The sequence below is a fragment of the Hypanus sabinus genome, chromosome 1, assembly GCF_030144855.1.
Source record: "Hypanus sabinus isolate sHypSab1 chromosome 1, sHypSab1.hap1, whole genome shotgun sequence".
In the NCBI taxonomy this organism is placed as follows: domain Eukaryota; kingdom Metazoa; phylum Chordata; class Chondrichthyes; order Myliobatiformes; family Dasyatidae; genus Hypanus; species Hypanus sabinus.
The window spans coordinates 139262524-139278847 of record NC_082706.1 but is presented as its reverse complement, the minus strand read 5'-3'; the positions used below and the strand labels follow the sequence as shown (position 1 = coordinate 139278847).

The window sequence follows — 16324 nt, the reverse complement described above, 5'->3', positions numbered from 1 at the left end:
CATTTAGGAATCAGATGGCAGAGGGGAAGAGGCTGTTCCTGAATCGCTGAGTGTGTGCCTTCAGGCTTTTGTATCTCCTACCTGATTGTAACAGTGAGAAAAGGGCATGCCCTGGGTGCTGGAGGTCCTCAATAATGGATGCTGCCTTTCTGAGACACTTTTCCCTGAAGATGTCCTGGGTACTTTGTAGGCTAGTACCCAAGATGGAGCTGACTAGACTCACAACATGCAATTTCTTTCGGTCCTGTGCAGTAGCCCCTCCGTACCAGACAGTGGTGCAGCCTGTCAGAATGCTCTCCACGGTACAACTATAGAGTTTTTGAGTGTATTTGTTGACATGCCAAATCACTTCAAACTCCTAATAAAGTATAGCCACTGTCTTGCCTTCTTTATGATTACATCGATATGTTGGGACCAGGTTAGATTCTCAGAGATCTTGACACCCAGGAACTTGACAATAGACAATAGACAATAGGTGCAGAAATAGACCATTCGGCCCCTCGAGTCTGCACCGCCATTCTGAGATCATGGCTGATCATTCACTATCAATACCCAGTACCTGCCTTGTCCCCATATCCCTTGATTCCCCTATCTATCTAGCTCCTTCTTGAAAGCATCCAGAGAATTGGCCTCCACCGTCTTCCGAGGCAGTGCATTCCACACATCCACAACTCTCTGGGAGAAGAAGTTCTTCCTCAATTCTGTTTTAAATAACTGACCTCTTATTCTCAATCCATGCCCTCTGGTACTGGACTCTCCCACCATCTGGAACATATTTCCTGCCTCAATCCTATCAAATCCTTTAATTATCTTAAACGTTTCAATCAGATCCCCTCTCAATCTCCTCAATTCCAGTGTGTACAAGCCCAATCTCTCCAATCTCTCTGCGTAAGACAGCCCTGCCATCCCAGGAATCAACCTCATGAATCTACGCTGCACTTCCTCCACAGCCAGAATGTCCTTCCTTAAACCTGGAGACCGAAACTGTACACAATATTCCAGGTGTGGTCTCACCAGGGCCCTGTACAAATGCAAAAGGACATCCTTGCTCTTGTACTCAATTCCCCTTGTAACAAAGGCCAACATTCCATTTGCCCTCTTCACTGCCTGTTGCACTTGCTCATTCACCTTCATTGACTGATGAACTAGGACTCCTAGGTCTCTTTGCATTTCTCCCTTACCTAACTCGACACCATTCAGACAATACTCTGCCCTCATGTTCCAGCTTCCAAAGTGGATAACTTCACATTTATTCCCATTGAATGACATCTGCCCACTCACCCAGCCTATCCAAGTCTCCCTGTATTCTCCTAACGTCCTCTTCACATGTCACACTGCCACCCAGTTTAGTATCGTCAGCAAACTTACTGATATAGTTTTCAATGCCCTCATCTAAATCGTTGACATAAATCGTCCCAATACAGAGCCCTGTGGTACCCCACTAGTCACCTCCAGCCAGTCCGAGAAACACCCATTCACTGCTACCCTTTGCTTTCTATCTGCCAACCAGTTTTCTATCCATGTTGAAACCCTGCCCCCAATGCCACGAGCTCTGATTTTACTCACCAATCTCCTATGTGGCACCTTATCGAATGCCTTCTGAAAATCTAGGTACACAACATCCACTGGCTTACCCTCGTCTAACATCCTTGTTACACCCTCAAAAAACTCCAACAGATTAGTCAAGCATGATTTGCCCTTGGTAAATCCATGCTGGCTCGGCCTAATTCTATTACTGCCATCAAGATGTGCCACTATTTCGTCCTTAATAATGGACTCAAGCATCTTCCCCACCACTGATGTCAGGCTAACAGGGCGATAGTTCTCTGTTTTCTCCTTCCCTCCCTTCTTGAAAAGTGGGATAACATTAGCCATTCTCCAATCTTCAGGAACTGATCCTGAATCTAAGGAACATTGGAAAATGATTACCAATGCATCCGCAATTTCCTGAGCCACCTCTTTTAGAACCCTCGGATGCAGACCATCTGGACTCGGGGATTTATTAGCCTTCAGTCCTACCAGTCTACTCATTACAGTTTCTTTCCTAATGTCAATCTGTCTCATTTCCTCTGATATCTTATGACCCTGGCCCATCCATACATCTGGGAGATTGCTTGTGTCCTCCTTGGTGAAGACAGATCTAAAGTACGCATTAAATTCTGTTGCCATTTCCCTGTTTCCCATAACAATTTCTCCCAATTCATTCTTCAAGGGGCCAACATTGTTTTTAACTATCTTCTTTCTCTTCACATAGCTAAAAAAGCTTTTGCTATCCCCTTTTATATTCCTGGCTAGACTGAGCTCATACCTGATTTTTTCTCTCTGTATTGCTTTTTTAGTTAAGATCTGCTGTACCTTAAAACTTTCCCAATCATCTGTATTCCCACTCATCTTAGCCCTGTCATACTTCTTTTTCTCTAATGCTACACAATCTCTGACTTCCTCTGTCAACCACTGTGGCCCCTTCCCCCTCTTTGAATCCTTCCTTCTCATTGGAATGAACTGCTTTTGCATCTTTTGTATTATCCCCAAGAATATCTGCCACTGCTGATCCACTGTCTTTCCTGCCAGGGCATCCACCCATTTAACTTTGGCCAGCTCTTCCCTCATGGCTCCGTAGTCTCCTTTATTTAATTGCAACACTGACACCTCTGATCTGCCCTTATCCCTCTCAAATTGTAGATAAAAACTTATCATGTTATGATCTCTACTTCCTAATGGCTCCTTTACTTCAAGATCACTTATCAATTCCTGTTCATTACACATCACCAAGTCCAAAATAGCCTCGTTCCTGGTTGGCTCAAGCACAAGCTGTTCCAAAAATACATCCCTCAGACACTCCACAAACTCCCTATCCTGGGGTCCAGCACCTACCTGATTCTCCCAGTTCACCTGCATGTTGAAATCTCCCATAACGACTGCATTACCTTTAGCACATGCCAATGTTAATTCCCTAATCAACTTGTACCCAATATCCACGCTACTGTTTGGGGGCCTGTACACAACACCCATTAGGGTCTTTTTACCCTTACTGTTCCTCAGCTCAATCCACACAGACTCTACTTCCCCTGTTCCCAAGTCACCTCTTGATAAGGACTGAATCTCATTCCTCACCAATAGGGCCACCCCACCCCCTCTTCCTATATTTCTGTCTCTACAATAGAAAGCTTGAAGCAGACAAGAAAGTGCGATTGAAAAAACATCAGTTAAGATTGAATGACAGAGCAGACTGGGACTGAATGCTTAATTCTGCAACTGTATATTAAGGTCTCATGATCTCTCAGTATAAAAGCCTTTCCTTATCTTGGTCCTAAATGTTCCACCCTTTGTTCTAAAACCATGATTGGCAAATTGCCTTCCTGGTCCAACCATACAGAATCCTATCATCAAACTTCTGGAATCCCAGCAGGAATTCCCAACTTGGGATCCATGGATCCCTTGCTTATTGGTAATAGCCCATGGCATATAAAAAAATCTGGGAACCTCTACTAGTATACAGGGTCAATGTGGCCAGGCCAAATTGCTAGTGTTGAAATCACATCATTTTGCAACTGTCTCAAGAACAACAGTGTTATGCCTTGGAACGTGTGACATTTTGGCAAAGTTAGCATAATAATTATATCTGTAGTTATAATTTAATAGATTACAAAATTGTAAGAGGCATGGATGGAGTAGACAACTGTTAATTATCTTCCCAGGGTGGAAATATCTAATAAGAGAAAGCATTTGTTTAAGGTGAGAGGGGGTAAGTTCAAAGGAGGTAGGCGGGCAAGTTTTTTACACAGGAAGTGGAGAGTGCCTGGAATGCACTGCCGAGAGTGATGGTCAATATTGGTGTAAAGCCACACATGAATAGGCAGCAAATGGTGGGATATGGGTCATGTGCAAGCAGAAGGAATGAACTAAATTAGGCATAATTAGGTTAGCTATTTCCACACATCATTGTAAGCTGAAAGGCTTGTTCTCGTGCTGTGTTGTTCTATGTTCAGCATTAATCTGGAATTATAAACTGACACCAATGATCACAATACATCTGTTTTACCAATGTCTTTCAAACTCCACACCCAGCAACAGGTTGGGTGGGTGGGGAACCTCCGCTGCATATTCATTTGAGAAGCAATTAGCATGGTCAATCCATTGCTTCCTCAAAGGTACAGATATCTGTTGATCTCTGTCTTCAATACAACAATGACTGTGCCTCCACTGTCCTCTAGAGAAAATTCCACTATTCGCCCAATCCTTGATTTCAGAAATCCCTCCTCATCTTGGTCTTAAAATTTTCCGCTCTGCCTGTGAATGAAGTTTAAATCATCAGAATGAAATAAGTTAACAGCAGACAGGCTTCTTTTTCTGCTTGCCCTAGGGATGATTTACTTTTTTTCTTTCACCCAGGAATTAGACTTCGAAGAAATGGAGCATATTCATTTAGTTATACGATTATCCAACAAGGTACCATACCACCACACAGTACCTAAAGACATTATAGCACAGCCCATTGACATAAAGGTCATTGTCAAAAATGTTGCAGAAGGCATTGTATTTAAGCCCAGCAAACTGGTGACAAAGATCTCTGAAAGCTTGGACATTAAGCAGTGTAAAGTCATTGGCATTTATTCAGCGGTGAGTGAAGACACAGGGCAGCCACTTGAAATGACAAAGTAAGTAAAGCTAATTACCATTTTACTCCTTCACTAATTTTCTTTAAAAGCAAAGGGCTAACCTGCACTTCTGGATTTCCAACAGGTACGCAAAGGACAAAGATGTGGCTAACTGGTTAATTATTGACTCAGAAACTGGAAAGGTTACCATCGATGGTATGATTGACCGGGAGTCTGAGTATGTGATTGATGGGAAGTACACTGCAACAGTTCTGGCTATCAGCAATGAGCGTGAGTAGATGGAATGACATTAACTGGAACTCTGAAGACACAAGAGACTGCAGACACTGGAACGTGGAGCAACACACAATCTGCTAGAAGAACTCAGCATGTATGAGAGGAAGGGAACTGTTGACATTTCACATCTGATTCAGGGTCTTCACCCGAAATGTTGGCATTTAATTTCCTCCCACAGATACTGCTCAGTCCACTGAGTTCCCACAGCAGATTGTTTGTTAGCTCAACTCTATCAAGTTGCAGTAAGCAGAAATAAATTATCTTTTCTGTGGATTGTTGGAAAGGATATATTTGTCATCATTGCCATCTGAACCTTTAAGAAACAGTCTTGCATATCTCCTTACCGTACAGGAGGCCATTCTACCCAAGAGCAATTCCATTGCCCTACTAATTTTCGCTGTAACTTGTTAATACAACATAGAATAGTACAACAGAGAAAAAGCCTCTCAGCCCATGATGTTGTACTGAACTAATTAAGCAAAGAACACCTAATTAACTAAACCTGCCCACACAGTGTCTATATCCCTCCATTCTCTGCATGTTCACGTAACTATCTAGGAGCCTCTTAAACACCTCTATTGTAGCTTTCTCCACCATTACCCCTGGCAGTGCATTTTCTGGGCACCCACTACTCTCTTGCTCACTCATTCCTTTGAATTTTCCTTTCAGGTAATTGAGGGAAGTATGTTAACATTTAAAAGGCATCTGGATAGATGCATGGACAAGAAAGGACAGTTTCCATCTTGAGTATTGTGTTCAGTTTTGGTCACCCTGTTATTGGAACGATGCTATTAAGCTGGAAAGAGTGTAGAAACATAGAAAATAGGTGCAGGAGTAGGCCCTTTGGCCCTTCGAGCCTGCACCGCCATTCAGTATGATCATGGCAGATCATCCAACTCAGAACCCTGTACCTGCTTTCTCTCCATACCCCCGATCCCTTTAGCCACAAGGGCCATATCTAACTTCCTCTTAAATATAGCCAATGAACCGGCCTCAACTGTTTCCTGTGGCAGAGAATTCCACAGATTCACCACTCACTGTGTAAAGAAGTTTTTCCTCATCTCAGTCCTAAAAGGCTTCCCCTTTATCTCTAAACTGTGACCCCTCATTCTGGACTTCCCCAACGTCGGAAACAATCGTCCTGCATCCAGCCTGTCCAATCCCTTTAGAATTTTATACGTTTCAATAGGATTCCCCCCTCAATCTTCTAAATTCTAGTGAGTATAAGCCTAGTCAATCCAGTCTTTCTTTATAAAGTCCTGCCATCCTAGGAATCAATCTGGTGAATCTTCTTTATACTCCTTCGATGGCAAGAATGTCTTTCCTCAGATTAGGGGACCAAAATTGCACACAATATTCTAGGTGTGGTCTCACCAAGGCCTTGCACAACTGCAGTAGAACCTCCCTGCTCCTGTACTCAAATCCTTTTGCTATGAATGCCAACATACCATTTGCCTTTTTCACCACCTGCTCTACCTGCATGCCCACCTTCAGTGACTGGTGTACAATGACACCCAGGCCTCATTGCATCTCCCCTTTTCCTAATCGGCCACCGTTCAGATAATAATCTGTTTTCCTGTTCTTGCAATCAAAGTGGATAATCTCACATTTATCCACATTAAATTGCATCTGCCATGAATTTGCCCACTCATCTAACCTATCCAAGTCGCCCTGAATCCTTTAGCATCCTCCTCACAGCTAACACCGCTGCCCAGCTTCATGTCATCCGCAAACTTGGAGATGCTGCATTTAATTCCCTCGTCTAAATCATTAATATATGTTGTAAACAACGGGGTCCCAGCACTGAGCCTTGCGGTACCCCACTAGTCACTGCCTGCCATTCTGAAAAGGTCCCGTTTACTCCCACTCTTTGCTTCCTGTCTGCCAACCAATCCTCTATCCACATCAATACCATACCCCCAATACCGTGTGCTTTAAGTTTGCACACTAACCTCCTGTGTGGGACCCTGTCAAAAGCCTTTTGAAAATCTAAATATACCACATCCACTGGCTCTCCCCTATCCACTCTACTAGTTACAACTTCAAAAAATTCTATAAGGTTCGTCAGACATGATTTTCCTTTCACAAATCCATGCTGACTTTGTCCGATGATTTCACCTCTTTCCAAATGTGCTGTTATCACATCTTTGATAACCGACTCTAGCATTTTCCCCACCACCGATGTCAGACTAACTATAATTCCCCGGTTTCTCTCTCCCTCCTTTTTTAAAAAGTGGGGTTACATTAGCCACCCTCCAATCCTTAGGAACTAATCCGGAATCTAAGGAGTTTTGAAAAATTATCACTAATGCATCCACTATTTCTTGGGTTACTTCCTTAAGCACTCTGGGATGCAGACCATCTGGCCCTGGAGATTTATCTGCCTTTAATCCCTTCAATTTACCTAACACCACTTCCCTACTAACGTGTATTTCCATCAGTTCCTCCATCTCACTAGACCCTCGGTCCCTTACTATTTCCGGAAGATTATTTATGTCCTCCTTAGTGAAGACAGAACCAAAGTAGTTATTCAATTGGTCTGCCATGTCTTTGTTCCCTATGATCAATTCACCTGTTTCTGACTGTAAAGGACCGACATTTGTCTTGACCAATCTTTTTCTTTTCACGTATCTATAAAAGCTTTTACAATCAGTTTTTATGTCCCCTGCCAGCTTCCTCTCATAATCTTTTTTCCCTTTCCTAATTAAGCCCTTTGTCTTCCTCTGCTGGTCTCTGAATTTCTCCCAGTCCTCAGGTGTGCTGCTTTTTCTGGCTAATTTATATGTTTCTTCTTTGGACTTGATACTATCCCTAATTTCCCTTGTCAGCCACGGGTGCACTACCTTCCCCAGTTTATTCTTTTGCCAAACTGGGATGAACAATTGTTGTAGTTCATCCATGCGATCTTTAAATGCTTGCCATTGCATATCCACCGTCAACCCTTTAAGTATCATTTGCCAGTCTATCTTAGCTAATTCACATCTCATACTTTCAAAGTTACCCTTCTTTAAGTTCAGAATCTTTGTTTCTGAATTAACAATGTCACTTTCCATCTTAATGAAGAATTCTACCATATTATGGTCACTCTTACCCAATGGGCCTCGCACGACAAGATTGCTAACTAACCCTTCGTCATTGCTCAATACCCAATCTAGAATGGCCTGCTCTCTAGTTGGTTCCTCAACATGTTGGTTCAAAAAACCATCCCGCATACATTCCAAGAAATCCTCTTCCTCAGCACCCTTACCAATTAAGTTCACCCAATCTATATGTAGATTGAAGTCACCCATTATAACTACTATTCCTTTATTGCAAGCATTTCTAATTTCCTGTTTAATGCCATCCCCAACCTCACTACTACTGTTAGGTGGCCTGTACACAACTCCCACCAGCATTGTCTGCCCCTTAGTGTTATGCAGCTCTACCCATATTGATTCCACATCCTCCAGGCTAATGTCCTTCCTTTCTATTGTGTTAATCTCCTCTCTAACCAGCAATGCTACCCCACCTCCTTTTCTTTCCTGTCTATCCCTCCTGGATATTGAATATCCCTGGATGTTGAGCTCCCATCCTTGGTCACCCTGGAGCCATGTCTCTGTGATCCCAACTATATCATATTCATTAATAACTATCTGCACATTCAATTCATCCACCTTGTTACGAATGCGAATGCTCCTCGCATTGACACACAAAGCCTTCAGGCTTGTTTTTACAACACTCTTAGTCCTTATACAGTTATGTTGAAAAGTGGCCCTTTTTGCCCTGGATTTTCCTGCCTGCCTCTTTTAATTTTCACCTTACTACTTTTCGCTTCTACCCTCATTTTACACCCCTCTGTCTCTCTGCACTTGTTCCCATTCCCCTGCCACATTAGTTTAAAGCCTCCTGAATAGCAGTAGCAAACGCTTCCCCTAGGACATTGGTTCCAGTCCGGCCCAGGTGCAGACCGTCCTGTTTATACCGGTCCCACCTCCCCCAGAACTGGTTCCAATGCCCCAGAAATTTGAATCCCTCCCCCTTGCACCATTTTTCAAGCAACGTATTCATCTGAAATATCCTCCTATTTCTACTCTGACTAGCACGTGGCACTGGTAGTAATCCAGAGATTATTACCTTTGTGGTCCTACTTTTTAGTTTATCTCCTAACTCCCTAAATTCACCTTGAAGGACCTCATCCCGTTTTTTACCTATATCATTGGTATCTATGTGCACCATGACCACTGGCTGTTTACACTCCCATTCCAGAATGTCCTGCAGCCGCTCAGAGACGTCCTTGACCCTTTCACCAGGGAGGCAACATACCATCCTGGAGTCTCGTTTGCGGCCGCAGAAACGCCTATCTATTCCCCTTACAATCGAATCCCCTATCACTATAGCTCTCCTACTCCTTTTCCTTCCCTCCTGTGCTGCAGAGCCACCCATGGTGCAATGAACTGGGTTGCTGCTGCCTTCCCCTGATGAGACATCTCCCCCAACAGTATCCAAAACAGTATATCTGTTTAGGAGGGAGATGACCTCAGGGGACTCCTGCACTACCTGCCTACTGCTACGCCGTCTAGTAGCCACCCCTTCCCTTTCTGCCTGTGTAGCCTTTACCTGCGATGTGGCCAACTCACTGAACACGCTATTCACGACTTTCTCAGCATCGCGGATGCTCCAGTATGAATCCAATCGCAGCTCCAGACGCTCAATGCGGTCTGCCAGAAGCTGCAGCTGGACACACTTCCTGCACACATAGTCGTCAGGGACACTGGAAGTATCCCTGATTTCCCACATGCTGCAGGATGAACAAACCACGGGGCCGATCTCAGCAGCCATGACCTACCCAATATGTTGCCTCAACTTTTGAAACTTTCTCCTTTGAAAGGAACTTACCCGGCCTTACCTCACTTGGAGTGAAGCTCGTCCTCAGCTTCTCATCAAAGCCTCTCAGGTCAAAGCCTCAAATCTCCACTCCTTCACTGGCCGCTTTCCACAAAGATTTATGAGAAAGATTTATGCTGCCAGGTCTTGTGGAACTGAGTTAAAACAAGAGGCTGGACAGGCTATGATTTTATTCTTTGGAGCATGAAGATTGAAGGGTGATCTTGTGGAGGGGTACAGAGGTTATGAGGATTATAGATGGGGCCTATTTCCCAGGAAAAGTAAAAGGTGAGAGGATAAAGGTGAGAGGCGAAGAATTTAAAAGGGAGAGGGGCAACTTCTTTACACAGAAGATGATATGGGACAGATATGAAATGAAATTCCAGAGGAAGTGGCTAAGACGGGAACAGTAGCAGGTGAAAGGCCATACATTTAAAATACAAATAATTGAACAGGAAATGTTTGGAGGAATATGGGACAAACATAGGCAATTGGGGATGGATGTAGATAGAAATATCAGTCAGCATGACTTTAAAACAGTAGCCTGTTTCTGTGCTGTTATAAATTTAATATTCACTCAGCTGTGTCCTAAAACAAATAAAACCTTCATTGTAGTTGCCACATTTGCATTTTCTTAAGAGTTGTGCTTGTTCTCATGCAATGCTCACAAAATGCTAGTGGAGCTCAGCAAGTCAGGTGGCACCTTCAGAGAGGAATGAACTGCCAAAGTTTTAAGCCTAGAATCTCGGACTCAAGATTTCCAGCATCTGCGTAAAATGCTGTAGGAACTCAGCAGGACAGGACACATGTGTGAAGAAGAAAAAACAGTAGATGTTTCAGGCGAGACCCTTCAACATTTTGCATGTGTTACTCTGGATTTCCAGTATCTGCAGAATCTCTTGTTTATGGTCCACATAATCTTTTGTGTTTAGGACATCTACATGTTTATAGCTAGGATTTAAACACACATGTTTTTCAAAGAATATTGTGATATTTCACTGTGAACAATTTCTTCCTCCTCCTCTTCTGCCACCCCCCCCCCCCCCACCCGCTACAGGAGGCTCTTCTGTCACCGCCACTGGAACCATCGTGATTAACGTGGAAGATATCAATGACCACATGCCAAAATTTAGTAACACACAACCCTGCATGTGCAGCCAGGCGAGATATTTGAATGTCACTGCTTACGATGCTGATGGTTCTCCGTTTGGAGCACCTTTCCACTTCAACGTACAGTCCAATCAAATGTGGAAGCTGGGCCGGACAGATGGTAAGACCTTGGACTTTACCAGAACAAATCTGATATGCTGAGTTCGTCCACCATTTTGTGTGTATTCCAAAGTTGACCCGATTTACAATATTATGGGAGCTTCTATAGTGCAAGTTGGCTGCTGTAATCCTTGCTTCAGCGATCTGCTGCTGTAGAACCCACCCCAACCACTGTCAGTCCAAACATGACTGAGCCTAACATTTTCGTTGGCCAGCCTCAAAGACTGTGACGCTCGCAGCAAAACAGAGCAGCAGACACTTCTATAAGTTGTTAATCAAGAAGGGACGTAATTGGTGGTGATACTGAGTACATTGCATCGCCCTGGAAATAGATCTATATTGATCAATATTCCATAATCTAACCCAAACCTGACACAAACCCCAAAACCAGGTGCTCCTGGGTCTGTTGCCCAGACACTCTCAAAGGCATTACAGTTCGCACAGATCTTTATAGCCTCCAGAGGCTGTGGTGTGGGCAGGAGTGACTGGAAACTCATTTGGTCAAGATGATGAACTCAAAATATACCCCTGTTGGAATCCATCCAGAATAGGACTAAAATTGGTTAATTTTTTTTTTGTTCAGATCAGATGTCAGCCCTTCCCCTCACTTCAACTTCCCAGAGTTCCAGGGTGAAATTACACCCACCTCTTCACCACCAACAATCCCCTTCTCACAACTCCCTCGGACCCCTCCTGGCCATGACTTTTTGCTCTACTAACCCTGCCCACCCTAGGCATCCCACCAATCCTGGGCACCCCTGTAACCCCAATTAACCCAGGCACCCTCCGCTGGCCCCACCTACCCCAGACAACTATGGGCTCTCCCTTGACCCAACCCCCAGGCTCTCCCTCTGGTCTCCCCCTCCTGGCCCAACCCAGCAACTACCCTTGTCCTATACCCAATTCTTTCCTGGCTCCACCCCCAATCTTCGTATTGGCCCCACCAACATCACTTTGCTCCCAAATTCACCCTCCCCACCCCCAGCTCCTCCGAACACCCAGGTTCCCTGGTTACTCCCATAACACTTGTCTCAGTCATTGGCTGGTGCTGCAGGAGGGAATGAAACCAACCACTGACTGGCACCATTTCTTCCTGTTTAAAGCAACCAGTATGCAGTTGGTTCCATTAAAACATTTATGGCCCGGAGTATTTTCTGTGCCGGTGTGGATCGAAGATGCTGACAGAAAAGGACACACAGTTACTCTTAAGGTCTATGTCTCTGATTGCGACGAGATCGACTATTGTTCTTCTCAGAAGTTGATTCAGTCAAAAGTAGAGCTTGGAGGTGTTGCTGCGGCACTGATGATCCTGCCTGTGCTACTGATGCTGCTACGTAAGTTTAACCCAGTGAATTTCGCTAATATTTCAGATACTTTTGCTTTCAGATGTTCCTTGTTGTTCCTCTTTGCACTATTTATTGTGTTATTGCAACTCTTAGTAACTCTTTTGTGTCTTACACTGTGCTACTATCGCAAAGAACAAATTGCACAATGTATGACAGTGCGGGGTAAGGTAATGGATGGCAAATGATACATGTAGTTGATAATAGAAACTATTCTACGTAATACACAAAAACAGTCAATGAGTTATGTTTGCTTTAAGAGATGATGGCTGACATAACGACATCTGTGTAAAGTGACTGCTTTGTTTTGTTCATAGTGGAAATAAAGAGGTGTGGCTTTTGTTAAAAATGTAAAATGACTCTCTTTCACATTTTAACCACAAATCCTACAACAGTGATAATAAATCTGATTCGGTGAGTGTTGACTTCACGTGCTGCAGTTCCGAGTAATAGTAATTCCTGATTCCCTGGCTCTTAAGTCATTAAGAGATACAGCTGGGAAACTGGCCCTTCTGCCCAACTGGTCCATGCCAATCAAGTTTCCCATCTAAGCTCATTCACAAGATGTTTGCATTGTGGCAAAATAGGCACTCACTGTCCATCCCAGATTACCCAGCAGCTGTAGGGTAGGGCAGGTAAGAGTTTGCCCATGTCTGCAGTACTGGAGTCACACGTAGGCCATACTGGGCAAGAACATTTCCTTTCTTGAAGTGAACAAGTGAAAAGGGAGCTAACCAATGCTTCAACTTCCTTAGGAAGCTAAAGGAATTTGTCAACTCTTAACCAATTTTTATTGATGCGCCATATAAAGCATTCTGTCTGAATGTATGTAACTTGGTGTGGCAACTACTCTGCATGTGACCAAAAGAAACTAGGGTTCTGGACACAGCTCAGCACATCTTGAAAGCAACCATCCCTTCTGTCTACACTTTTTGCTGCCTCACTAAAGAAGTCAACATAATCAAAGACCCCATCCATTCTGGACATTTTCTCTTCTCCCTTCTCTAATTGGGCTGAAGATACCTTGATGCTTGAAACAATGTTCCACCAGACTAGAGGGGAGATTCTAGCTCACTGTTATCAGACTCTCGAAGAAACCTCTTGTGTATGATAAGATGGACTCCTGACTTCACAATCTACCGTGTTATTATCTTGCACTTTATTGTTTACCTGCACTGCACTTTTTCAGAAGCTTTTAAACTTAATTCTGCCTAATTGTTTTGCCTTATTCCAACACTGTATAATGATTAAATCTGTATATGAACAGTATGCAAGACAGGTTTTTCAGTGGATCTTGGTACATGTGACAATAAGAAACCAATAATAACAGATTGCCACCAAATACTCTATCACAAAAAAACAAGACACTGAAGGAACTCAGTGGGGTGGGCAGCATTCATGGGGGAAATGGATTGTTAACACTTGGGTCTGGGCCCTTCATCTGGAAAGGTGGAGTAGTGGAGAAATAACCAGTGTTTGGTATTGGTTTACCATTGCCATGTGTACCAAATGCAGTGAAAAGATTAGTTTTTCAAAAAAAATCAATTCAGAGCATTTCAAAGCATAAGGGCATTGAGGTAGTACAAGGGAAAACAGTAACAGAATGCAGAATATAGAGCTGCAATTGCAGAGAAAGTGCAGTGCAGTTGTAAGGATGTGCCAAAGTAAATTTTGACCTCAAGTTTATCATTAACATATAAAAGATATGTGCAATGGTAACATAGGGTCAGAAAGTGTTGAATCATTGTGGATAGAGCTAAGGAACTGCAAGGGTAAAAAGACCCTGATGGAAGTTATATACAGACCCCCCAAACAATAGTAAAGATGTGGTCCACCAATTTCAACAGGAGATATAAAATGCATGACAAAAGAACAATGCTACAATAGTCGTGGGGGATTTCAATATGCAAATAGATTGGGAAAATCAGGTTAGTGCTGGATCCCAAGAGAGGGAATTTCTGGAATGCCTATGAGATGGCTTTTTAGAGTAGCTCATAGTTGAGCCCATTAGGGGGTCAGCTATTCTGGATTGGCTGTTGTGCAATGAACCACAATTAATGAGGGAGCTTAGGGGAGCTCTTAGGGGTAAGTGATCAAGTTCACCCTGAAATTTGAGAAGGAGAAGCTGAAGTCAGATGTATCACTGTTACAGTGGAGTAAAGGGAATTACAGAGGCACTAGAGAGGAGCTGGCCAGAATTTATTGAAAAAGAACATGGGCAGGGATGATGGCAGAGCAACAATGGCTGGAATTTCTGGAAGCAATTCGAAAGGCACAGGATATATACATCCTGAGGAGGAGGAAGTATTCTGAAGGTAAGATAACAAAAACATGGCTAACAATAAAGCCAAAGGAAGGGCATATAGAGCAAAAATTTGTGGAAAGTTAGAGGATTGGGAAGATATTAAAAAGACCAACAGAAGGCCACTAAAAATGTCATTAAGAAGAAAAGATGTTAAACGAAAGTAAGCTAATCGATAATAAAGAGGATACCAAAAGTCTCTTCTGATACATAGTGTGAAAGAGAGGCAAGAGTGGATATCAGACTGCTGAAAAGAGTTGCTGGGGTGGCAGTAATTGGAGACAAGGAAATGGCCGACAAACTGAATGAGGATTTTGCATCAGTCTTCACTGTGGAAGACACTCACAGTGTGGTGGAAATTCCAGGTGTCAGGTGTCATGAAGTTTGTGAAGTTACCATTACTCAGGAGAAGGTTTGTGGGAAACAGAAATGTCTGAAGGGAGAGAAGTCATCTGGACCAGATGGTGTACACCCCAGGGTTCTGAAACAGGTGGCTGAAGAGATTGTGGAGGTGATAGTACAGATCTTTCAAGAATCACTATATTCTGGAAGACTAGAAAATAGCAAATGTTACTCCAGACTTGAAGGGAGAGGAGCAGAAGAAAGGAAATTATAGGCTAGTTAGTCTGACCTCAGTGGTTGGGAAGGTGCTGGAGTCGGTTGTTTAAGGATATGATCTTGGGGTACTTAGAACACATGATAAAATAGGCTGTAGTTACCATGGTTTCCTGAAGGAAAATCTTGCCTGACAAATCTGTTGGAATTCTTTGAAGAAGCAGGATAGACAAAGAAGAATCAGATAATGTGTATTTGGATTTTCAGAAGACCTTTGATAAGGTGCCACAAATGAGGCTGCTTACCATACCACGAGCCCATGGTATTACAGGAAAGATACTAGTATGGGTAAAGCGATGGCCGACTGGCAGGAAACAAAGAGTGGGAATAAAGGGAGCCTTTTCTGGTTAGCTGCCAGTGACTAGTGGTGTTCCACAGAGGATTCTGTTGGGACCGATTCTTTTTACATTATATGCTAATGATTTGGATGATGGAATTAATTGCTTTGTTGCAAAGTTTGCAGATGATATGGAAATAGATGGAGGGGCAGGCAGTTTTGAGAAAGTAGATAGGCTGCCACAATTAGATTTGGGGTCCTTGTGCAGGAATCCTGAAGGTTAGTTTGCAGGTTGAGTCTATGGTGAGGAAGGCAAGTGGGATATTAACATTCATTTCAAGAGGACTTGCATATAAAAGCAATGTTGAGACTTTATGAAGCACTGCTGAGGACTCACTTGGAGTATTGTGAGCAGTTTTCGGCACATTATTTTGGAAAGAATGTGCTGAAACTGGAGAAGGTTCAAAGGTGGTTCATGAAGATGATTCCAGGTTTGAATGGCTTGTCATATGAAGAGCTTTTGATGGCTCTGGATCTGTATTCACTGGAATTCAGAAGAATGAGGGATTACCTCATTGCAAGCAAAAAATGGTGAAAGACCTTGAGAGAGTAGATGCGGTGAGAATGTTTCCTATGGTGAGAGAATCTAAGACCAGAGGACACAGCCTCAGAATAGAGGGGTGTCCTTTTAGAGTGGAGATGAGGAGGAATTTCTTACCAGAGAATGTTGCAACAGGCCACTGTGAAGAGCCACATTGGC

General features: G+C 43.3%; 1 protein-coding gene across 1 annotated transcript in view; it reads left to right on the top strand.

Annotated features, from left to right (window-relative positions):
* The window catches only part of LOC132398161 (desmoglein-2-like), a 75925-nt gene that overhangs the window by 50180 nt on the left and 9421 nt on the right, over positions 1–16324 (top strand). Inside the window, exons 10-13 of the mRNA XM_059977224.1 lie at positions 4393–4658; positions 4744–4889; positions 10816–11028; positions 12131–12361. Coding sequence (XP_059833207.1) covers positions 4393–4658; positions 4744–4889; positions 10816–11028; positions 12131–12361 — 856 coding nt within the window. The remainder of the gene's footprint in view (positions 1–4392; positions 4659–4743; positions 4890–10815; positions 11029–12130; positions 12362–16324) is intronic.